General features: G+C 44.0%; 1 protein-coding gene across 1 annotated transcript in view; it reads right to left on the bottom strand.

Annotated features, from left to right (window-relative positions):
* Positions 1 to 550: 550 nt before the first annotated feature.
* The window catches only part of prkci (protein kinase C, iota), a 32,933-nt gene continuing 7,965 nt past the window's right edge, over positions 551 to 25,518 (bottom strand). The window contains exons 2-18 of the mRNA XM_058069144.2: positions 23,231 to 23,352; positions 19,507 to 19,596; positions 17,519 to 17,569; positions 17,322 to 17,407; positions 15,195 to 15,332; positions 15,050 to 15,104; positions 14,792 to 14,847; positions 10,447 to 10,623; positions 8,768 to 8,865; positions 7,478 to 7,564; positions 7,235 to 7,370; positions 7,065 to 7,152; positions 3,661 to 3,786; positions 2,122 to 2,201; positions 1,932 to 2,021; positions 1,677 to 1,792; positions 551 to 1,577 (exon numbers count right to left, since the gene is read on the bottom strand). Coding sequence (XP_057925127.1) covers positions 1,490 to 1,577; positions 1,677 to 1,792; positions 1,932 to 2,021; positions 2,122 to 2,201; positions 3,661 to 3,786; positions 7,065 to 7,152; positions 7,235 to 7,370; positions 7,478 to 7,564; positions 8,768 to 8,865; positions 10,447 to 10,623; positions 14,792 to 14,847; positions 15,050 to 15,104; positions 15,195 to 15,332; positions 17,322 to 17,407; positions 17,519 to 17,569; positions 19,507 to 19,596; positions 23,231 to 23,352 — 1,684 coding nt within the window. The 3' untranslated portion in view covers positions 551 to 1,489. The remainder of the gene's footprint in view (positions 1,578 to 1,676; positions 1,793 to 1,931; positions 2,022 to 2,121; positions 2,202 to 3,660; positions 3,787 to 7,064; positions 7,153 to 7,234; positions 7,371 to 7,477; positions 7,565 to 8,767; positions 8,866 to 10,446; positions 10,624 to 14,791; positions 14,848 to 15,049; positions 15,105 to 15,194; positions 15,333 to 17,321; positions 17,408 to 17,518; positions 17,570 to 19,506; positions 19,597 to 23,230; positions 23,353 to 25,518) is intronic.

The following is a 25,518-nucleotide window of genomic DNA, read 5'->3' as shown; positions in this document are numbered from 1 at the left end:
CTCAGTATGGCCATTCCAAAATAAAAAAAGTCCTAAGAATAAGAATAAGTAACAGACCGATGAATGTGCTCGGTTGGCTTTGTGTCCTTTCATTTAGCGGGAAAATGAAAACGAAAGCCGCGATCCAGCAGGTTGACGTTTTTTTTTTTTTTGACTGACAGCCAAGAATGGAATGGAGGAAGTAGAAAAGGAGGCGTGGTTACAAACCCGGCGTCATCATGGTCATATATATATATATTTTTTTTTTGGTCCTAATCCGTGAAGCTTGCTAACGTTCTCTTTTCCTTCACGCTAACGTTTAAGCCTGCGACGCTGCAGGAACGAAGACCACTTGTTCAAGTCTACGTAGCATGTTTATATATATATATATATATATATATATATATAATGGCTTATCTTCATTACAAATACAGCGTTTCCGAGTGTCGCTACACTGATGCCCGGCTAATATTATTATTATTCATTCATTAATTCATTTTCTACCGCTTTTTCCTCACGAGGGTCGCGGGGGATGCTGGAGCCTATCCCAGCTGTCTATGGGCGAGGGTACACCCTGGACTGGTGGCCAGCCAATCACAGGGCACATATAGACAAACAACCATTCACACTCACATTCATACCTATGGACAATTTGGAGTCGCTAATTAACCTAGCATGTTTTTGGAATGTGGGAGGAAACCCACACAGGGGAGAACATGCAAACTCCACACAGACATGCACAAGAGGGGAATCGAACATGGGTCTCCTTGCTGAAACCCTGTATATGTTATATTCATTTATTCATTTTCTAACCGCTTATCCTCATGAGGGTCGCAGGGGATGCTGGAGCCTATCCCAGCTGTCTTTGGGCGAAAGGCGGGGTACACCCTGGACTGGTGGCCAGCCAATCACAGGGCACATATAGACAAACAACCATTCACACTCACATTCATAACTATGGACAATTTGGAGTCGCTAATTAACCTAGCATGTTTTTTTGGAATGTGGGAGGAAACCGGAGTACCCGGAGAAAACCCACGCATGCACGGGGAGAACATGCAAACTCCACACAGAGATGGCCGAGGGTGGAATTGAACCCTGGTCTCCTAGCTGTGAGGTCTGCGCGCTAACCACTAGCCCGCCGTGCCGCATTATTATTATTTTTCATATACTTTGATACAAAATCTAATACAAGTGGACGCTCGCTTCCTGCGACAGGCTCCACCCTCAACTCCCAGCGCCGCTGCCTTCGTACGCTAAGTAACCTCGGAAGAACTTTGTATGACAGGACCCCCCCCCCCCTCCCCGTCCCCCATGTCCATGACACAATGACATCAGTGCACTTTTGATATGGTATCAAAAATAGACTTAAGGACGAGTGCTTTTACACCAAAGTGTGTTTTGGCAACAACAACAAAAAAAAAATGGATGTCGCCACGCAGCATGAAGACACTGACGTGCATTTGTGTGTATGTGTGTGTGCATGTGTGTGTGTGTATGTGTCCTCCCTTCACACACACTCCTCAGCCGACATCAAGAGTGGGTTGATGTACTCGAAGCCCTCAAATTCAGACTGGTCGATCTTCTTCACCACGTCGCTGCGTACGACAAAAAGCACAAGTTCAGTCATTGGCTCGCCGTGAAGGCGGGCGGGCTTCACCGCTATTGGCTGGATCAATAGAGGGGGGGGGTCTTACTCGTCATCAGGCGTCAGCTGGATGGGCTCGTTTGTGAACTGGGCGTCAAAGTTATCCAGTCCGAACTCGCCGGAGATGTTGGGCTTGAACGGCGGCACCACCTGCTTTTGCTCCAACTGCACACACACACACATTTTTACTACCATATTGTATTTTTTTTGCATGTTTATGATTTGATTTTTAATAGAACCACACTACAAGGTCCATCATGGCTACCCAGACGAGGTTTCATCTGAAAAGGCCCAGAAGACTCACCAGATCCCATTCCACGTTTCTGAAGAACGGGTGGCCCATGATGTCGGCAAAGCCGGTCTGCGGGTGGCATCCCAGGCGCTCCTTGGGGTCCTGCAACACGGCACGGGGTGGGAAGGGTGTGAGACCGAAGTCAAGTGTGTGATGAGGTGGCGGCCATCTTTCCCAGCTTTTTTTTTTTTTTTTTTTTAACCTTGTTGAGGAATCCCTTCAGGACACTGGCGGCTTTGACTGACAGCGAGCGTGGAATTCTGATCTGTTTTTCCAAAATGACTGCAGGAGGTGAGAAGACACGGGAGGTAAGATGGCTGCTTTCTCCCGTAGGAACAAAATGACACGACATGCACAACAACAACACAGCTATAGTGGTACAGTGTTTGTTTGCAAACCCTCGTTAAAACATAACCGAGATGAAATTGAGATCTATTGGCGTTATAAAGCCATTTCTAAAGCTTTGGGACTCCAGCCAACCACAGTGAGAGCCATTATAAAACAAATGGCCAAAACGACACGACTCAACAGTTACATTTGTTAATGTAGACATGAAATTTAAATTATATATTATTAGCACTTAAAAAAATTGCCAAAATCAAGGTAATAGTGTCTAATCCAGGGGTCTCAAACACGTGGCCCGCAGGACACTAGTTTGAGGCCCCCCGCCTTGATATGAAAGTTTAATGTTAGTTTGATATGGATGCTGTATGGTATCATGTACCCAGAAAAAAGTATTACGTTTGATTAATGTTCATGTTAAAGGTTAAATAACTGTTAATAGTTATCCTCCCTATCCGTGTGGAAGTGGTAAGTTTTGGGCTATTTAAGTTTTAAATATAATAACTTGAAGGCTACCGTTTAGGTCGCTAGCTCTCTAGTTTGCGAGTTAAATGTGGCCCGCAGGACACTAGTTTGAGGCCCCCGCCTTGATATGAATGTTTAATGTTAGTTTGATATGGATGCTGTATGGTATCATGTACCCAGAAAAAATTATTACGTTTGATTAATGTTCATGTTAAAGGTTAAATAACTGTTAATAGTTATCCTCCCTATCCGTGTGGAAGTGGTAAGTTTTTGGCTATTTAAGTTTAAAGGAAATAACTTGAAGGCTACTGTTTAGGTCGCTAGCTCTCTAGTTTGCGAGTTAAATGTGGCCCGCAGGACACGAGTTTGAGGCCCCCGCCTTGATATGAAAGTTTAATGTTAGTTTGATATGGATGCTGTATGGTATCTTGTACCCAGAAAAAATTATTACGTTTGATTAATGTTCATGTTAAAGGTTAAATAACTGTTAATAGTTATCCTCCCTATCCGTGTGGAAGTGGTAAGTTTTTGGCTATTTAAGTTTAAAGGAAATAACTTGAAGGCTACCGTTTAGGTCGCTAGCTCTTTAGTTTGCGAGTTAGCATGTGTCTCAACAGAAAAAGAAGAGTCAAATACGGTGGTGGTAGTGTGATGGTCCGGAACTGTTTTGCTGCTTCAGGAGCTGGAATAATAAATTCCGTGGTGGTATTTTACTGCCGTTTCTCTTATTTTGAAGGCCTGACTTTACCGGCGACAGGATGTGCTTTGCCGATGTTACCAAGACACCCCTCATACTCCACTGTGGCACCGCTCAGACTTCACTAACATGGGTGGAATACATCAATCATCTTATGGCAGCTTTAAACAATCAACACATGCGCTGACACATTTTCTTGCTAACAGATGGTACACACACACACACACACACACACACCTTGGAAGAGGTAGTCTTCTGTGTTCTGGTCGGGATTGTCGGAGCTGCCGACGATGTCGAAAGGAGAGCGGCCCGCCATCATCTCAAACATCAGTACGCCCAGCGCCCACCAGTCCACGCTGAAGCCTGCATATGTACACACACACACACACACACACAATAGATGAGAGGCCTCGCATCATTCCAGTTTTCTTCTAACCCTTCCATACTTTTTCTCCCTCTGTTACTATGGCAACCAGTCCTGTGAGCAAAAAGATCACACATGTTTAAAAAAAAAAAAAATCATTATTATGCAGTAAAATCACAAGTAGTGGAAGATGACATAGCTTACATTACAGGCAGTTACTATGTATTGATGACACATATTGATTGGGCCAATGGGAATACCGGCCATGCATAGGGAGCAACTGTTTTACAGTACAGTACAGTAAGTACAGTACTAAGACGTGATATACTCAATCTATTTCATCTCAGCTTGTAGCTGAAAAAAAATAATTAATATGAACTTCACCCGTTTTTTGACTGTTTTTGTGAAATATTTCTATTATTTTTGGAAATAATCTTGCTCAATTTTCTTGTAGTAACATTATGACTTTATTCCCAAAATATGTTGGCTTTATTCCGATAATATGTGGACTTTATTCCGGTAATATGACAGAGCCTTCTCCATCGCTGCCCCCACCCTCTGGAACTCTTTGCCCCATTCGCTCCGTGCTTGCCCTGACCTTCCCAGTTTAAAAAAAACAAAAAACTAAAAACCAGCCTCTTTAAATCTGTTTTTTACTTTTTTAACTTTTTATATCTGACTGCTGTGCCCCGCCCCGCTTTTTCTCATGTTTTAAATGTGTATTAACCAATTAATGTTGTATTTTCCCAGCTGTTTTTGGGCGAGAGGCGGGGTACACACCCTGGACTGGTGGCCAGCCAATCACAGGGCACATATAGACAAACAACCATTCACACTCACATTCATACCCATGGACAATTTAGAGTCGCTAATTAACCTAGCATATTTTTGGAATGTGTTAGTGTTCTTACAAAAAACACTAAACTCATCACACACCAACTTAACACTCAAAAGGCATAATTATGAAACCAGCTCAACCGAATCATTCATTCATTCATTCATTCATTTTCTACCGCTTATTCTCACGAGGGTCGCGGGGGTGCTGGAGCCTATCCCAGCTGTCTTCGGGTGAGAGGCGGGGTACACCCTGGACTGGTCGCCAGCCAATCACAGGGCACATATAGACAAACAACCATTCACACTCACATTCATACCTATGGACAATTTGGAGTCGCTAATTAACCTAGCATGTTTTTGGAATGTGTTAGTGTTCTTACAAAGAACACTAAACTCATCACACACCAACTTAACACTCAAAAGGTATAATTATGAAACCAGCTCAACCGAATCATTCATTCATTTTCTACCGCTTATTCTCACGAGAGTCGCAGTGGGTGCTGGAGCCTATCCCAGCTGTCTTTGGGCGAGAGGCGGGGTACACCCTGGACTGGTGGCCAGCCAATCACAGGGCACATATAGACAAACAACCATTCACACTCACATTCATACCTATGGACAATTTGGAGTCACTAATTAACCTTGCATGTTTTTGGAATGTGGGAGGAAACCGGAGTACCCAGAGAAAACCCACGCATGCACGGGGAGAACATGCAAACTCCACACAGAGATGGCCAAGGGTGGAATCGAACCCTGGTCTTCTAGCTGTGAGGTCTGCGCGCTAACTGCCCAAATGTATTATTATTATTATTATTATGTATGTTGTAAAATGTGCATCCAAGCCCGCCCGTCCACCCGTCCGTCCACCTCAGTGCTTTCCTGCGATACTGGTGAGACCACAGAAGATGCGAGGGAAAGGCAGCAAACTCTGTTGCTATGATACGTCGCTACGATAGCACGCTCCTGATGCAGAACTGATGTTTTAGTGCTTTCATTTGCTCAACTTCTGAATAACATTGATGGTTTTTTTTTCCCGCCCACGTCCGTGCACGCAGAAGGCATTCAGATTAGACTAATTCGCTTCATCTGCTTTTTTTCTTTGTGTGGATTCCGTATATTCCTTATTTGACCCAAGTGTCTTCTTTGAGGGAAAACAGTGTTCCTTCTCATCGTAATCTTCTCCTCAAGAGGTGAGAAGACACAGAGGTAAGATGGCTGCTTTCTCCCGTAGGAACAAAATGACACAACATGCACAACAACAACAACACAGCTACAGTGGTACACCCCCTCGCCGTTAAAACATAACCGAGATGAAATTGAGATCTATCGTCGGCGTTATAAAGCCATTTCTAAAGCTTTGGGACTCCAGCCAACCACAGTGAGAGCCATTATCAAACAAATGGCCAAAACATGGAACAAAGTCACCCCAAGAGAGGTCACTACAGTGCAGGCCTCACTTGCCTCAGTGAAGGTCAGTGTTCGTGTTTCCACCATAAGCCACACACCTTGGGCATAAGCTAAAAAGCTAAAAAAAACAAAAACAAAAACGCTTAACAAAAAGAACATTAGGGCTGGTCTCTATTTTGCCAGAAAACATCTTGATGACCTTTGGGATAATACTCAAAAATTTCTGAAAGGTGCGTGTCCCCATTCCATCGCCAGAAAAAGAAGAGTCAAATATGGTGGGGGACCTCACAGCGAGAAGACCAGGGTTCAATTCCACCCTCGGCCATCTCTGTGTGGAGTTTACATGTTCTCCCCGTGCATGCGTGGGTTTTCTCCGGGTACTCCGGTTTCCTGAGTGTGAATGGTTGTTTGTCTATATGTGCCCTGTGATTGGCTGGCCACCAGTCCAGGGTGCACCTGATACATGTTTGTATCAGGTGCACCTTTTGGGTGTTAAGTTGCTATGTGATGAATTTAGTGCTGTTGGTAGTGACATCATAACTGTCAATGTACACTGGTATATTTGCACATTATATTTTAACATAGCTGCATGGCGGTCTAGTGGTTAGTGCGCAGACCTCACAGCTAGGAGACCCGAGTTCAATTCCACACTCGGCCATCTCTGTGTGGAGTTTGCATGTTCTCCCCGTGCATGCGTGGGTTTTCTCCGGGTACTCCGGTTTCCTCCCACATTCCAAAAACATGCTAGGTTAATTAGCGACTCCAAATTGTCCATAGGTATGAATGTGAGTGTGAATGGTTGTTTGTCTATATGTGCCCTGTGATTGGCTGGCCACCAGTCCAGGGTGTACCCCGCCTCTCGCCCGAAGACAGCTGGGATAGGCTCCAGCACCCCCGCGACCCTCGTGAATGAATGAAATATGGTGGTGGTAGTGTGATGGTCCGGGGCTGTTTTGCCGCTTCAGGAGCTGGAATAATGAATTCTGTGGTGGTATTTTACTGCCGTTTCTCTTATTTTGAAGGCCTGACTCACCGTAATCTTCTCCTCGCAGGATTTCAGGAGCGATGTAATTGGGGGTGCCGCAGAAAGTGCTGGTTGTGTCGCCCGGTCTCAAACCCTCCTGCACAAAGCGGAGAATAAATAGGTCAGCTTTGCTTTCTTTTACATTCCTAATCCAAACATACGGGTGAACGCGTCCGCACCTTGCACATGCCGTAGTCTGTCAGTTTGATATGTCCCTCGGAATCCAGCAGCACGTTGTCCAGTTTCAGATCTCTGTAGATGATCCCCCGCTCGTGGAGGTAGTTTAACGCCAGACTGATCTCTGCCGAATAGAACCTAAAAAAAAGCAAAGATGTCCGACCTTCCATCATGGCAAAGCGGCAGGAGCACCCAATGGAGAAAGTTGCTAACGTCAAATGCTAAAGTCACCCCCCCCTCCCTACCTTGCGTGTTCCTCTGGAAGCTTCCTCTGTCTCTGCATGTGGAACATGAGATCGCCGCCGTTGACGTATTCGATGACAAAGAAGAGTCTGGGAAGGAATCATGCAGTCAAATCAGCCAATCACTCAACTCTCAAGCACCGTGCATGATCGACGCGACGCCACGCCTCACTTTATGTTAACTTCTTTTTACGCTTGGATCACAGGTACTGTAAATCCCGCTGCTAAACTCTAATTTACGTTGTGATATCTCCTTTATTTCAGAAAGAAATGCATGTGTGTCATCTTTCAAAGACACCTTTACAAAGAAACTACATTCGTCACACAGCAACTTAACAATTTCAAGAAAATAGTCAGTTTGAATATGACAAGTTCAAACACTCCTAGCTTGAAAATGGTTAGAGATACAAGCATACTGTAAATGAGAAAAATCAGCCGTACGACCCGAAGTGTGTGATGGGTGACATTCACTCATCTCATTTGCATATTATGACACCATCAATCTAAAAAAAATGGTCAGCGCCCCCCTCTCTACCCATAACTATCACTAATCAAAATGCCTGATTCACTTGTGACGTCCCACGCCGTAGCGGCGTTTTGACCACGCGGGCTACACGCACCGTATGTCATCTTTTAGAGGAAACGTATGAATCCTCAGATATGTCCGTCTTCTGCTTTCGACAGCAGCCGTGATCGCTTCTGTGTAGACAGCATTTTCAACTCATTAAAGGGGACCTATTGTGCTTTTTCCACTTTTCTGACCTATGAATGTAGTTAGAATGTAGTATTATCGCGTTAAACGATGTAAAAGTTTCAGATAATGAGCTTTGTGCATTTGGAAGTGATCCCGAAAATAAGTTTGGGATGGCTCAAAACGCTAGGTTTGAAAAGGCATGGTAAAACTGTTCCCTTTGTGATGTCACAGAGAGACGGACGTCCTTATATGGCTCATTGTTAGGAGGCACTTTGTATGCATTGGAGTGTGCATGCCCAGAGACGGGCCGGAGATGGGCCGTGCAATAAATGACAGGAAGCACAAATCAAAAGCAAAAAGCTTTGTGTGCTGGTTATTGTGTGTAGCTGCTCTATAGGACACCACAACTCAATACAAATGGTCCAAAATGATCAACATGTACAGAGCTGTAAATAGTATTTAAGACTTCTATCTGCGGTCTGCATTCATGTACGTTTATGCTCAGCTTCTTTTTACACTTGCGCGACAATTAAAAACGTTCAAAAGTGACTTAAGAAATGTAGAAAAGCGCGCGTTAAAACGCCGTGTTCTGCGCTCACCTGCTTTCTGTCTGGAAGCACGAGTGCAGGCCCACCAGGAAGGGGTGATTGGAGGCCTGCTCAAAAACGTGTTTTTCCGTCTGAACCCAGTCAATGTCCTGGAAGAAGAAAGAAGACACTTCCATGTGAGAGATACGCCTTCAACGAGCTGAATAAGCGCCGTGAAAAAAAGGAGCTGATGTTACGCTACCGGCACTGACGAGGACTTGGGAGGTGGGGGGGGGGGCAGCAAAACACTTCTGCCATCGATCGGCCGCCGCTTGTCAATTTGTCAATCACGCTAAGTGCGTCTAATCAAGGCTAACGACTCGCCTCGCCGCCGGCTACGCCGCCGCTCGTGTACGCCGCCGATCAATTCTTCAGAAGACATGATGCTTTATCTACACCTGCTTGGAAGTGCTGATGGGGTCAAAGCGGTCTGTCGCTCGACGAGACATCACCCAGATGGATGTGCGGGCGGGTGTGTTGCGCTAAGAATAACGGCGCCCGCTCATTGTGCTAATTGCAATCATTATACGCCTGCACGGCGACTTGACTGCTAACGCCGCTCGGTCTAATTAGATGGAGGCATTAGCTAACTGTCACACCGCATACACTCCATTTTAAATATCTTCTCTGGTCACAACATGACACACAGTAGCACTTCCGAACTTTTGGAAAATACCTGCACGTTGTAGGTGACCACAGTGCAGGTCACCAGGCGTTCTCCATTGCTTTCTATGCTGTACATAGAAAATGGGGCCCGTTATGAAGCTCCAGAGTTCCCCCAATATTGTTATTCATTCATTCATTTTCTACCGCTTATCCTCACAAGGGTCGCGGGGGTGCTGGAGCCTATCCCAGCTGTCTTCGGGCCACCCGCCAGCCAATCACAGGGCACATATAGACAAACAACCATTCACACTCACATTCATACCTATGGACAATTTGGAGTCGCTAATTAACCTAGCATGTTTTTGGACGGGGGAGAGGCGGGGTACACCCTGGACTGGCATTGGGTTATTTTATGTACATATTTATATTGCTAATGTTAGCATACTGGGCGGCACAGCGGTCTAGTGGTTAGGAGACAGCTAGGAGACCAGGGTTCAATTCCACCCTTGGCCATCGCTGTGTGGAGTTTGCATGTTCTCCCCGTGCATGCGTGGGTTTTTCTCCAGGTACTTCGGTTTGCTCCCACATTCCAAAAACATGCTAGGTTAAGTCTCTTAGCTGTGAGGTCTGTGTGCTAACCACTCGACTGCCGTGCAGCCAAGTATGAATATCCATCCATTTTCTACGGCATATCCTCATGCGGGTCGCGGGGGGTGCTGGAGCCTATCCCAGCTGTCTTTGGGCGAAAGGCGGGGTACACCCTGGACTGGTGGCCAGCCAATCACAGGGCACATATAGACAAACAACCATTCACACTCACATTCATACCTATGGACAATTTGGAGTCGCTAATTAACCTAGCATGTTTTTGGAATGTGGGAGGAAACCGGAGTACCCGGAGAAAACCCACGCATGCACGGGAAGAACATGCAAACTCCACACAGAGATGGCCGAGGGTGGAATTGAACCCTGGTCTCCTAGCTGTGAGGTCTGCGCGCTAACCACTCGACCGCCGTGCCGCCCTTATTTAATCAAAAGTTAACAAAAAAATTAGTAATAAATATGTCATATTTCCCGTGGCTCACCTCGTCGTCGTTGACCAGCTCCTTTTTAACCACCTTCATGGCGTAGATGCGTTCCGTCTTCTTCAGCTGCACCAACAGCACTTTGGCGTAGCTGCCGCGCCCGATCACCCGCAGCAGGTCGAAGTCGGCCAGGCCCAGGCTGGAAGGCGACTTGCCCGTGTCTCGGCTGTTCCGCGCCTGAGGAGAGAAAGATGGGTGGCGGCACGTTGGTGAATAAGATGACAGGAAGTGACAATCTGGCGTGCAGTGACCTCTCCCTGAGCACTTTTGTGTATCAAGGCTGTCAATTGAAGTAATGACTGGATCCGTACATACAGTACAACTTGTACATTTATGATTAGGGATATACTCTTGGTGACTAGCGATTCGATGAGCCTTTAGATACATGGGGTACGATATGACTCAAAGGGGATATATTTTAAAAACTGAACCATTGGATACAGTTCACAAGCAACACCTATTAATTGGACACGACTCAACGGTTACATTTGTTAATGTAGACATGAAATTTAAATTATACATTATTAGCACTTAAAAAAACATTGCCAAAATCAAGGTAATAGTGTCTAACCCAGGGGTCTCAAACACGCGACCCGCGGGCCAAATGTGGCCCGCAGGACACTAGTTTGAGGCCCCAGCCTTGATATGAAAGTTTAATGTTAGTGCGGCCCGCGCAAGTTTGATATGGATGCTGTATGGTATCATGTACCCAGAAAAAAATTATTACGTGTGATTAATGTTCATGTTAAAGGTTAATAGTTATCCTCCCTATCCGTGTGGAAGTGGTAAGGTTTTGGCTATTTAAGTTTAAAGGAAATAACTTGAAGGCTACCGTTTAGGTCGCTAGCTCTCTAGTTTGCGAGTTAGCATGTGTCTCAAGACCCTGCAGTTGCGCAATATGTTGTAAATAAATAAAATAAACAATAAATGTGACTATAGTCGTGTTTTGTCATGTCTACAGGGCTCTTATAATGCTTTGTTAATTTCAATCTGGAAAAAATAATTTGTCTACCCACCAAGTTATTTCCTTTAAACTTAAATAGCCAAAAACTTACCACTTCCACACGGATAGGGAGGATAACTATTAACAGTTATTTAACCTTTAACATGAACATTAATTAAACATAATAATTTTTTCTGGGTACATGATACCATACAGCATCCATATCAAACTTGCGCGGGCCGCACTAACATTAACTTTCATATCAAGGCGGGGGCCTCAAACTAGTGTCCTGCGGGCCACATTTGGCCCGCGGTCCGCGTGTTTGAGACCCCTGCTCTAGTACGACTTATGTGTGTTTTTTTTCTACCCAATTATGCATTTTCGGCCTTGTGTGACTTATACTCCGGAGCGACTTATAGTCCAGAAAATACGGTAATTCCTGCCTTTGTCCCCCAACGGCCTTCTCATCTAAACCAACCGCAGTACATTCATAAGGCTGCTGCTCGAGTCCTGTCTAGATCCAGAAAACAGGAGCATATTAGTCCAGGATTCGGATCTCCGCATTGGCTTCCTGTGGCTGACAGAATAGACTTTAAAACAGCTCTGCTTGTCTCTTCACGGGTTAGATGGCCAAAGTACATCTCTGCCATGTTAGTTAGAGATGGCACATAAATCATCTCCAGCTCTGGGAATGCTCAGGTAGTGGTCTCCTGTGGGGGAAGTCTTCCAGATGTTCCACAATCCTCAACTTTGGCAATGTTCAAGTCCAAGCTGGGAACACTTCTATTCAACTGTGCATATGGCAACTGAAGGGATTTGATCTGCACTCTTCTTTTTTATAATGTTTTTGCTTTTTCTTTGTTTTATGGAATGATGTATCAAATTGTATTTCATGATTTTCGAAGGATTCTATTTTTTATCCTGTGGGGGAAGTCTTCCAAATTTTTATAATGTTTTTGCTTTTTCTTTGTTTTATGGAATGATGTATCAAATTGTATTTCATGATTTTCGAAGGATTCTATTTTTTATCCTGTGGGGGAAGTCTTCCAAAAGATGTTCCCCAATCCTCAACTTTGGCAATGTTCAAGTCCAAGCTGGGAACACTTCTATTCAACAGTGCATATGGCAACTGAAGGGATTTGATCTGCATTCTTCTTTTTTATAATGTTTTTGCTTTTTCTTTGTTTTATGGAATGATGTATCGAATTGTATTTCATGATTTCAGAAGGATTCTATTTTTTATCCTGTGGGGGAAGTCTTCCAAAAGATGTTCCCCAATCCTCAACTTTGGCAATGTTCAAGTCCAAGCTGGGAATACTTCTATTCAACAGTGCATATGGCAACTGAAGGGATTTGATCTGCACTCTTCTTTTTTATAATGTTTTTGCTTTTTCATTGTTTTATGGAATGATATATGGAACTGTATTTCGTGATTTCAGAAGGATTCTATTTTTTATCCTGTGGGGGAAGTCTTCCAAAAGATGTTCCCCAATCCTCAACTTTGGCAATGTTCAAGTCCAAGCTGGGAACACTTCTATTCAACTGTGCATATGGCAACTGAAGGGATTTGATCTGCACTCTTCTTTTTTATAATGTTTTTGCTTTTTCATTGTTTTATGGAATGATATATGGAACTGTATTTTGTGATTTCAGAAGGATTCTATTTTTCATCCTGCGGGGGAAGTCTTCCAGATGTTCCACAATCCTCAACTTTGGCAATGTTCAAGTCCAAGCTGGGAACACTTCTATTCAACTGTGCATATGGCAGCTGAAGGGATTTGATCTGCACTCTTCTTTTTTATAATGTTTTTGCTTTTTCTTTGTTTTATGGAATGATGTATCGAATTGTATTTCATGATTTCCGAAGGATTCTATTTTTTTATCCTGTGGGGGAAGTTTTCCAAAAGATGTTCCCCAATCCTCAACTTTGGCAATGTTCAAGTCCAAGCTGGTAAGACTTCTATTCAACTGTGCATATGGCAACTGAAGGGATTTGATCTGCACTCTTCTTTTTTATAATGTTTTTGCTTTTTCTTTGTTTTATGGAATGATGTATCAAATTGTATTTCATGATTTTCGAAGGATTCTATTTTTTATCCTGTGGAGGAAGTCTTCCAAAAGATGTTCCCCAATCCTCAACTTTGGCAATGTTCAAGTCCAAGCTGGGAACACTTCTATTCAACAGTGCATATGGCAACTGAAGGGATTTGATCTGCACTCTTCTTTTTTATAATGTTTTTGCTTTTTCTTTGTTTTATGGAATGATATATGGAACTGTATTTCGTGATTTCAGAAGGATTCTAGTTTTCATCCTGCGGGGGAAGTCTTCCAGATGTTCCACAATCCTCAACTTTGGCAATGTTCAAGTCCAAGCTGGGAACACTTCTATTCAACTGTGCATATGGCAACTGAAGGGATTTGATCTGCACTCTTCTTTTTTATAATGTTTTTGCTTTTTCTTTGTTTTATTGAATGATATATGGAATTGTATTTTGTGATTTCAGAAGGATTAATTTTTTTATGAAGTTTTCTTTAAAGCACTTTGATGGTGATGGTGCTCTAGAAATAAACTCGCCTTGCCTTGACGGGGCACTACAGACAACGCCGACCCATCTTCCTCCCTCGCAGTAACCAAGCCAGTCGTTCCCACCATCCATCCACAGATAGCATCGCGGCTGGTTCGCCCCTCTTGTATCTGGGTGCATCTGCGTGTGTGTACGCCTTTCCTATCATGCTGCAGAGCCGACAACCCCCCCCCCACTTCCTGCCTCTCCAGGGCCAAACTATAGCCATTAATCAGCCTTCTGGTGTTAAGAGCTATGATAAAAGGTTACTTTATTAGCTCGGTCATAGGAAATCAATATGTACCGCGCTGCAAACGGTGCCTGCATCTGAATGCTCTCTCTCTCCATCACACACACACACACACAGTGCATATCCTCTTTATGTGCCTCTGAAAGAGTCTGGCACATTACCGTTTTGTATCGGCAAAAAGCACCATCTCCTGAGATCCAATAATGTATCAGAAGTTCTACCTGTACAAAGGTGTTACAGTTATTACAATGAAAGCCTTTCTACCTGTCATCTTGGGCTCATGGCCACAAACCAATGGGACAATTGCTTTATGATGCTATGGGATTATTATTTATTATACATTACTGCTAAAATGTTGACAATAAGACAATAATTACCGTCATCACAATGCACCTGCATTATTTTGTGAAGTCAGGTTTTTTGACTGTACTTTTCCTAAAGTGTGGTCATCTTTGACACTGCTCCGATATTTTGGAGAATTCGCCACGCATTTGTCAACAAAACGAGCCCTCCTGGCAGAGCGTGAGTCACCCCGTGATTGGCTAAAAATAAATAAATAAATAAATACATATAAATAATACACCTCACCTCTTTCTCCTCGCCGTCGTAAGTCAGGCTCTCTCTGGAGTCTTTATTCTGAGGGCCTGCGTAAGAAGGGAGCGAGGGAAGAGTGTGAGACAGACAGCAGGCGAGGGGGAGGCAAGAAAATAGCAAGGAGAGGAAAGTAGGTGAGAGACAGTCACACGCTTTGTTCGCAGGCCCTGCCGGGAATGAATCATTCCCTCCTTTGGCTTGGTTAGAGAAAAATGGTACGATTGTGTCCATTATACGAGGTGGTACCGCTACCTGGCTGTTCTGTGTGGTCTAACTGATTGGACGGCTGTCCGGGCATGATTGGTTCCTAAACAACACACAGACACACGGAATTCAATGAGTGCGTGTGAACAGTACGATATCAAAACCAGGATGCTAACGAGCAGCGCACCCTCACCTGGATCATTGGCCGGCCGCACTCCACGGTGACGAGTTTATGGCACTTCTTGTGGACCAGCAGTTTGCAGTTGATGCACTTGTAGCCTTGCCGGCCCAGACCCCAGATTCGATCCGTGCAGATGGCACAATGTGCTCTCTGCCCAAAATAAAAATTACAACACGTTTCAGACAATTTCATCAGAGAACATGGGGGGGAAGGTGCTGCAATGCTGCGTCTGTCCACCAGAGGGAACCAGAAGAACCCAGAGGGAGGCTGATGTCATTGCAGCGCCCCAATGAATGTGTTAGACACAATACCATATGGCAATTGTGTCTGAGTAACACAACATCATACATTAGCGCTCTGTAGCACTCTCAAATCTTACCTTTATGCATTCCCACATTGTATACGTAGTATAGTAGTCTGTGCAAAGTTAGAAGGTGCATTTAAGGACCGTCAAACAAAATGGGACAAACCGCTGCTCACAATAAATTAGCGCCCCCAATGAAAACTTTACAATGTTGTTTTTCCTCAACATCATACATTAGCGCTCTGTAGCACTCTCAAATCTTATCTTTATGCATTCCCACATAGTACCCGTACCCCGTATAGTGGTGCATTTAAGGACCGTGAAACAAAATGGGACAAACCGCTGCTCACATTAAATATGCAAAAACTGGGGGGTTATTTTTCCATTCAATCTGTGATTAATTATGAGTTAACTACAGCCAAAATGTGATTAATCACAATTAAATATTTGAATAGATTGACAGCCCCAGTGAAACCTTCTGGCAGGGTACAATAAGGTGTCCAAAATATCAAAAAGCGGAGCGTGTATGTCCCAGTCCCACAATAAAAATTACAACATGTTTCAGACCATTTCATTAGAGGACATGGGGGGGATGGTGTTGCAATGCTGCCTCTGTCCACCAGAGGAAAACAGAGGGAGGCTGATGTCATCGCAGCGCCCCAATGAAAACTTTGCAATGTTGTTTTTCCTCAACATCATACATTAGCACTCTGTAGCACTCTCAAATCTTACTTTTATGCATTCCCACATACTATAGTGGTGCAAAGTTAGAAGGTGCATTTAAAGACCGTGAAACAAAATGGGACAAACCGCTGCTCACATTAAATATGCAAAAACTGGGGGATTATTTTTCCATTCAATCTGTGATTAATTATGAGTTAACTACAGTCAAAAAAATGTGATTAATCACGATCAAATATTTGAATAGATTGACAGCCCCAGTGAAAACTTCTGGCAGGGTACAATAAGGTGTCCAAAATATCATAAAGAGCGGAGAGTGTATGTCCCAGTTCCACCAGAGGAAGGCTGATGTCATCGCAGCGCCCCAATGAAAACTTTACAATGTTGTTTTTCCTCAGCATCATACATTAGCACTCTGTAGCACTCTCAAATCTTACCTTTAAGCATTCCCACATAGTATAGTGGTGCAAAGTTAGAAGGTGCATTTAAGGACTGTCAAACAAAATGGGACAAACCGCTGCTCACATTAAATATGCAAAAACTGGGGGATTATTTTACCATTCAATCTGTGATTAATTATGAGTTAACTACAACAACTAAAATGTGATTAATCACGATTAAATATTTGAATAGATTGACAGCCCCACAGGGTACAATAAGGTGTCCAAAATATCATAAAGAGCGGAGAGTGTACGTCCCAGTTCCACCAGAGGAAGCCAGAGGAAAACAGAGGGAGGCTGATGTCATCGCAGCGCCCCAATGAAAACTTTACAATGTTGTTTTTCCTCAACATCATACATTAGCACTCTGTCGCACTCTCAAATCTTACCTTTAAGCATTCCCACATAGTATAGTGGTGCAAAGTTAGAAGGTGCATTTAAGGGCCGTGAAAAAAAACGGGACAAACCGCTGCTCACATTAAATAAGCAAAAACTGGGCGATTGTTTTACCATTCAATCTGATTAATTATGAGTTAACTACAACCAAAAGTGTGATTAATCACGATTAAATATTTGAATAGATTGACAGCCCCAGGCAGGGTAAAATAAGGTGTCCAAAATTTCATAAAGAGCAGAGAGTGTATGTCCCAGTCCCGCAATAAGATCTGACATCCCCACCATCACAGATTAACATCAGTGAATGTCATGTCGCACCCTGTTGAAGCGTTTGGCCTGAAAGGCATGGCCGCTGGCGTAGTAGAGCTTCCTCCAGCGGCGTGCTCCTCGCCGATATATGGACTCTACCAGGCGGGAAAAGAGGTAAGGTTAGTTTCTTTAAAAGCGCCTTTTCTGAAAATTGGGGACAAAATCAAGTAGAAAGCAAAAAAAAAAAAAAAAAAATAATAACTTACTGTCTTCGCCAGGACACGGCATGCCGGGTTTCTCTGGCACACATGGGAACACTGGTGGGAGTGGAAAAGAAGCGTGATTTCACCTCTTTTTCTCTTCATCAGGGAGGCAGTCAAGACCACCTGTAGCAAACGCATGTCGCCCCCAGGGTCTGACATTCACCATGTTGCTGTGCCACACAAACATGACCTTACGGAGGAGGCGTGTGTGTGTGTGTGTGTGTGTGTGTGTGTGAGAAAAAGACCAGGGGCAGTGTGAGTCAGAGGCGAGGCGTGGGCCGCGGCCGAGAAGCTCATTAGCAAGTGGAACCTGGCGACCCCCTGCCGTACTGTCGCGTTCGTCTCTTCCCCGTCCCCTCCTCCACCGCCATGCAGGCATATGCTGCACTCTCGGTCCCCTCGCCGCCTCTGATTTGATTAAAACTTAACATCAACCGCCCTGTCAACACTACCCCCCGGTGGTACGCACCCCTGCCTGTCAATCAAACGTTTTATATGGCTCTGCGACGCTCTCTGACCTCTGCTTGCACGCCATTCTTTGTCAAGCGCGGGAATAGACAGCGACGTAGCTGTTGAAGGTGTTGGCGCATCACGACGCCTCCTCTGTGTTTGTAGCGGGAACGTAACGAGCAGCCATACTGGACGCTTCATTAGGGACACGTGCATGCTGCCATTGTGAGAGTTTGGTGAAAAAACTAAAGAAAAGCTAATGAAAATGTGGGCACCCCTATCCTTTTGTTGATCTGAATACCTCCATCTACCCGGGTACTGGGTATATGGAACACAGATTACTACTACTAGTACTTCACACATTCAAATAAAATTGTGGATTTGTAACCACTCAATGATTTATGAATGAAAATGATGGAAAATGTCATTGGGTGCCCAAAGCTTTGCATATCACTGGATATCAAAAGTGAAGTAGACAACAGTAAGGATCGACCGATATATCGGGCCGATATTTGTGTTTTTTCCTTGAATCGGTATCGGCCGCTACACGCGCGGATTCGCCGATATATTTTTTTTCACCGCATGATTTACAGTCAGGCATCCGTATTGCTTACTGCAGCTTTGTATTGCCCCGGCAGCAGAGGACCCCACAACACACGCAGTCGCGATACACCCCCCCCCCCAACTGTTGAATCACATCAAGGGCGCGTTTTCACAAGTAATAGAATTAGCTTGATTTTTTTTTCAAACAGAATAGTCAATAGGGCATGCCCAGTAAAACGTAAACATCAACATCACGTGATACCGGCTTCTTAAAGTTTTTCTTTCACTTGTTGGAATAACTCCGTATTGCCAGTCTGGATCTGCGTGTTCTGTCATATCTGAGCATGCGCTGAAAGAGCGCACCCGGGATCAATTTAAACAGGAAAGCTGCTTCCCAACCGCCAATAAACAACAGAAGAAGAAAAACACCACGAAGAAGAACGCACCCTGACAGCTTTCCGTTTGAGCGGGTACAAGATACCTCAATTGGATTGGTTATAGGAATATTCCATCCCTGTTCAATTCTTTCCGTTTGAGCAAATAAACCAAATGCAATTGTAATATTTGGGTCCATGTATACTATTGACATAAAATTTGCAAATGATGATTAATAAATGTTAATTATAAAAAGTGATATTGGATAATTCCTTATGGCATACCTGACGGTTTCTCAAGGTACACTAGTGTGCCGCGGCACAGTGGTTGAAAATCACTGTCCTAGACAACAGCACTTCCTGAATGTTGTGTTGTACTGAGCATGCTCGTCTTTGGTTGAAGTTGACATGCATATATTTGATAAACTTACTAATTCTACACCAACAGCACCACCCGTGTCCGATGACGGGTGTGAATATCAGACCCAGAGGGCTTCCATGCCTTTATAGCCGATTTCTGAGAGTGCTACTTCTATATATCGGAACAACAAACATGACCTCCGATACTACTACCGCTATTTTTGTGCTGGGAATGGCGCAAAAGGGAAAACTGGAAGGGCTCACCGTGGATAATGAGCTCCGAGTCTTTGTTGAGCTCGTAGAGACGCAGCGCTTCTTCCAGCTCCAGCTGAGACGACACGGTGCACGGGTCGCCTGCCAGGAGGATGCAATGGCGTCATTTTCCTTCATTCACTGCTCATGCTTCAAAGCTAGGAGACCAGGGTTCAATTCCACCCTCGGCCATCCCTGTGTGGAGTTTGCATGTTCTCCCCGTGCATGCGTGGGTTTTCTCCGGGTACTCCGGTTTCCTCCCATATTCCAAAAACATGCTAGGTTAATTGGCGACTCCAAACTAGAGAGCTAGCGACCTAAATGGTAGCCTTCAAGTTATTTCCTTTAAACTTAAATAGCCAAAAACTTACCACTTCCACACGGATAGGGAGGATAACTATTAACAGTTATTTAACCTTTAACATGAACATTAATCAAACGTAATAATTTTTTCTGGGTACATGATACCATACAGCATCCATATCAAACTTGCGCGGGCCGCAGTAACATTAAACTTTCATATCAAGGCGGGGGCCTCAAACTAGTGTCCTGCGGGCCACATTTGACACGTTGGCCGCGTGTCTGAACTACATTCCTGCTTCATGTTATAGGTGACAAAGCAAGTTAGTGTGAAATATGAATTAATACATTCATAATTGGGCTGCACGGCGGATGGCGTGGTTAGGGCGCAGGCCACACAGCTAGGAGACCCGAGTTTGATTCCGCCCCTTGGGCATCTCTGTGTGGCGTTTGCATGTTCTCCCCGTGCATGCGTGGGTTTTCTCCGGGTACTCCGGTTTCCTCCCATATTCCAAAAAACATGCTAGGTTAATTAGCGACTCCAAATTGTCCATAGGTATGAATGTGAGTGTGAATGGTTGTTTGTCTATATGTGCCCTGTGATTGGCTGGCCACCAGTCCAGGGTGTACCCTGCCTTCGCCCAAAGACAGCTGGGATAGGCTCCAGCATCCCCCGCGACCCTCGTGAGGAAAAGCGGTAGAAAATGAATGAATGGATGAATGCATCCCAAAGCACACCTGAAGTAGTAGCGCTACCTAGTGGGGGAGTCCAGGAAGTGCACTTTCATCCAAAACCTAGCCCACTGCTTCTCGATTATCGTGTTTTTAGAATGTGGCAGTAAAACAAAGTACCCGGAGAAAAGCCATGCACATGGAGAACATGCACCAAGCGGAAATTCCAACCCAGGTCTTCCCCATCTCCCAACTGTGTGGCCTACATGCTAACCTCCATATCAACTAGCACAAATAATGACGGAAAAGCCACATTTGATTGCACAGCTCATGTCCTGCATTTCCAACCCAATGTCCCCCAGGGTTAGCCAACATTTTGCTGGTTTTGTACAAAAGTTAATGAAGATACATTTTTCATCGTCATCTTTTTTTTTCTTCTTCTTTCTTCTTCTCGTCATTGATGAGAGATGACATTAAGGTAATTAGATTACCTTCACACTGCGTGGAGTCAGTCATAGCATGTCCGACATTACATAGTGAAAACAAGTCCTCCTCCCTTTTCATGTGGAAGTGGTAAGTTTTTGGCTTCTTCTTCCCCGCTCCATTTGAAACCCTTTCTCATGTATAGAAATTGGAGGCTAACTACACTAAACCTCGGATATATCGGATTCAATTGTTCCCACTGGTTTTGTCCGATATAAGCGAAATCTGTTATATGCGTATACCGGAAAATGTCCGTTTTACGCATATATCGGATTTATATCCGGTATATGTGTAAATCGGATTTTATCCGTTATAAAAAGGCACTTCCTTGACTATGTTTCCAATGTACCTGGACTGGGCAATGAAAAGAGACGTAAGGTAATGAGAATTTAACTTTATTGGACTCTGAGCATAACAAATTGTTAATTAAGCTAGGCCCTGTTACGCCCGTCAGGCCTACGTTATTTCCAATAGTGAGGTTAAGACAGGGGTGGGCAAACTACGGCCCGGGGGCCACATCCGGCCCGCCAAGTGTTTGAATACGGCCCGCGCCACAATGCGGCCATCCGATATATGCGAGGGAAATTGGAACGGGACTGGAGATTTTGTCCGAAATCGGCGAAATCCGTTATAAAAAAATCCGATATATGCAATGAATTTTTATTGGAAATGCATTACGGAAAAATCGGTTCTTTTTTTATCTGTCCGTTGTGAGCAAATTTCTGATATATCCGAGTCCGATATATCCAAGGTTTACTGTAGTTCGCTCCACAAAATGCTATATTTTAATACGGTGGTTGTCTATTGCAGCTAATCCCGGAGCATGCGCTCTAAAGAATGTTAAAAACCATACAGTAAAGTCTTGTTATATCGATATCGGTTAAAACGAATTACTACTTATTACGATACTATTTTCATTTCCTGGCAAATTTCTAGTCTTTTATGATATAATTAGCTCCGTTAGTACGATACACGGTTATTATGATAATCCGGTTACTAGGATGCCCTTTTCATCTCCCGCCAGCCAATTTGGTCTGCTTATATCGATACAAAAGCAGCTTAAATCAATCTTTGCTTAAGGATTTCAATACCAAAAAAGAACACGGCGAACGGCTGCTTCCAGTCAACTTTATTTTTCACACTTCCACCACCAGAGTGCAGCACACACAGCGGAAAACACCCGTCCCTCGCGCCTACCCCTCCGGGTGGCAACACCTTCCCTATCGATAGTTCCGGGGTGAATTATGTCCCGGTAACCGGTAATCACTACAGCGTAAGTTTATTTTTATTTACTGTAGTACAAAATTTATTGTAGTACAAAAGCATGCTAGATACGCAATCCATGAACTCAAGGAGAAAATTACATGCCATATCAAAGATCCGCCCACTTTTAATGCAGTTCGGTGCAGGATCGGATATATGGATAGTCCGGTTATATCGGTATTTTTTCCGACTCCCGAGAATATCGATATAACGAGACTTTACTGTATTTAGAAAGACGTTAACACTTAACTATGAAAATATTCAATGTATTAGCAATGAATCCTACTTCAAGGAAATTCACTTATCGGCTTCTGGTCTGGAACCAGTTAACTTCGATTAACGGCTGTCTCTGTGCAATATTCGACCAAGTTCGCATGACTAATGAGTAGTATGGTATGGGCATGTTGTGTTTACAGTTGCCAATTAACTAGCAAGTACCGCAAGAGCCATAAGACATTAAAGGCTTTGGCTTATTTAGAGCTTGCGACTTTTTACCAATTATATGTTAACAGGTATTATTATAACTCTATTGCAGTAGATCAGAGGATCTTTAAGTATACAATTATTTATCATAAATAATTTAACCCTGTCCTAGGAATTTGGCTGATTTGGCTCAAGAGTGGACAACCACTGCCGCCAAACGCTGCCGACTGATTTGATGCCACCCACACAGAGGTGAGTTGAGCAGTGTGATATGAAAAGCATATCCTAAAAGTACAATTCATTAATTTAGAATGAGGTATATTATTACATATTTTCATCATCGTCATCTTAAGGAGGACGCCGTCTGCCGCATGCTCTCCTCTGACGAGCGCGACAGTCAAGCGGCTAAGGAAGGTGGTGATTCTAAATGCGGTTGAGGATAATTAGTCTGGGCAGGATGACCTGATCCGACAGACAGCTCCGCCGCCCGACAAAATACGGGTGACAAGTAGGGACCGTCTGGGTGGAAAAGATGGCGCCTGTGTGTGTGTGTGTTAATGTGTTTTATATATGCATATGATATGCTCACACACACCTTCTTCGTCGATCCACTTCATGGTGAAGAGCTGGTCGTTGTCCATGGAACACATGTCCTTGACTTCCCCGTACAGGCCTTCGTAGGAGATGGACGGCTCAAAGTGGGTGATCATGATGTCCCTGAAGGCAACGTGCCGGGGGAAATAAAACAAAGAGCATCCTTAGTTGCGCAAGACGGATTTGTGTGCTTGTCCTAATAACTCAGTTTTTTTTGTTTTCATTCATAATCATGTTAATTACCGACAAAACATCTAAACCAGGGGTCTCAAACTCAATTTACTTGGGGCCCACTGGAGCTAGGGTCTGGGCGAGACTGGGCCGCATCAGGTTTTCAAAAAAAAACGCATTTATTAAAAACAAAAAAATGAATAAACTTTGCCTTGGTTTCGATTTTATACAAGAAAAGCTCTGATAAAACATTCCACTGTTCTCAAATATCTTACTTTTTATTTTTCTACACAAAATAAGATGAAAAATAAATAAACAAATCAAGAATAAAGAAAATCAATCAATCAGTAATAAATAAATAAATATAATAATAATAATAAAACGACAAATAAAAACTTAAGAAACCACATATAGTTGGCGGGTAGACAAATTATTTTTTTCAGATTAAAATGAACAAAGCATTATTAGAGCCCTGTAGACATGACAAAACACGACTATAGTCACATTTATACTCTTTTTTTTTACAACATATTGCGCAACTGCAGGGTCTTGAGACACATGCTAACTCGCAAACTAGAGAGCTAGCGACCTAAACGGTAGCCTTCAAGTTATTTCCTTTTAAACTTAAATAGCCAAAAACTTACCACTTCCACACGGATAGGGAGGATAACTATTAACAGTTATTTAACCTTTAACATGAACATTAATCAAACGTAATAATTTTTTCTGGGTACATGATACCATACAGCATCCATATCAAACTAACATTAAACTTTCATATCAAGGCGGGGGCCTCAAACTAGTGTCCTGCGGGCCACATTTGACACGTGGGCCGCGTGACTGATCTACATTCTAGCTTCATGTTATAGGTGACAAAGCAAGTTAGTGTGAAATATGAATTAATACATTCAGAATTGGGCTGCATGGCGGATAGCGTGGTTAGCGCGCAGGCCACACAGCTAGGAGACCCGAGTTTGATTCCGCCGCTTGGGCATCTCTGTGTGGAGTTTGCATGTTCTCCCCGTGCATGCGTGGGTTTTCTCCGGGTACTCCGGTTTCCTCCCACATTCCAAAAACATGCTAGGTTAATTAGCGACTCCAAATTGTCCATAGGTATGAATGTGAGTGTGAATGGTTGTTTGTCTATATGTGCCCTGTGATTGGCTGGCTACCAGTCCAGCGCGGGCCGCACTAACATTAAACTTTCATATCAAGACGGGGGCCTCAAACTAGTGCCGCATGTTTGAGACCCCTGATCTAAACATTAGGGCTGTCTGATGATTCATAAGTGTAATCAAATTAATCACAGATTTCTAATTAATCATGACTAATCGCCACTTGCCACTATGTGTGAAATATGCCCATTTTTACTGTATTCTATGAAGAGAAAGATAAATGACATCCCAGGCACAGCTTCAGCCATCATCCTCTTCATGGCGCACACACACACACACACACACACACACAGGCAGTACAAGAGTGATAAAAGGGGATAACAAGGGTAGCAGAGGGTGACTGGGAGCGTCCACCCTGTAGGAGGATCATCTGTCCCTCGTTTCACGGCCACATCTCCGCCTCCGCTCATCACCCCCCCAGGTCAGCCACGGCTGTGTTTACAGCCGGGTAGATGGGCCGTGGAGATGGCCGCCATAAGCTTTTACGGTCATGCACAGGCGACACGGGTTTGTGCTCCGCCGCCTGAAATGTGCGGGGTCAGGAAAAGGAATGGGGGGGGGGGTGCAAGGACAAAGACCTTGTGGTGCTTTTACTGGCATGCTACAAAGATGGAGGCTCTTGGTCATTAACTTGAGAGCTTTATTGGAAGATGATAAAAAAAAAGAAAAGGACACCTGGCATGAACAAGGCACGTGTACTGTACAGGTTCAAGGTCGACTCTGCAAGGTCAGCGTGCGCTAAATGGACCTCAGCAGCTGCAAAACAGCACACGTTTACCAGTGTGTTATGATTTGTTGTTCATCTGAAGCATCTGGGATCATGACGGATCAATGTGAGAGCACCCAGGTGGTCTTAAACTGAAACCTGGACCAGAGGGTTTGAATGACTTTAAAAAATGCTAACTCCTATTCAAGCTGTCTTCGGGCGAGAGGCGGGGTACAC

Source organism: Doryrhamphus excisus, linkage group LG6 (assembly GCF_037039965.1).
Source record: "Doryrhamphus excisus strain RoL-2023G ecotype Guam linkage group LG6, RoL_Dexc_Guam_v1.1, whole genome shotgun sequence".
NCBI lineage: Eukaryota > Metazoa > Chordata > Actinopteri > Syngnathiformes > Syngnathidae > Doryrhamphus > Doryrhamphus excisus.
This window is presented reverse-complemented; position numbering and strand designations above follow the sequence as displayed.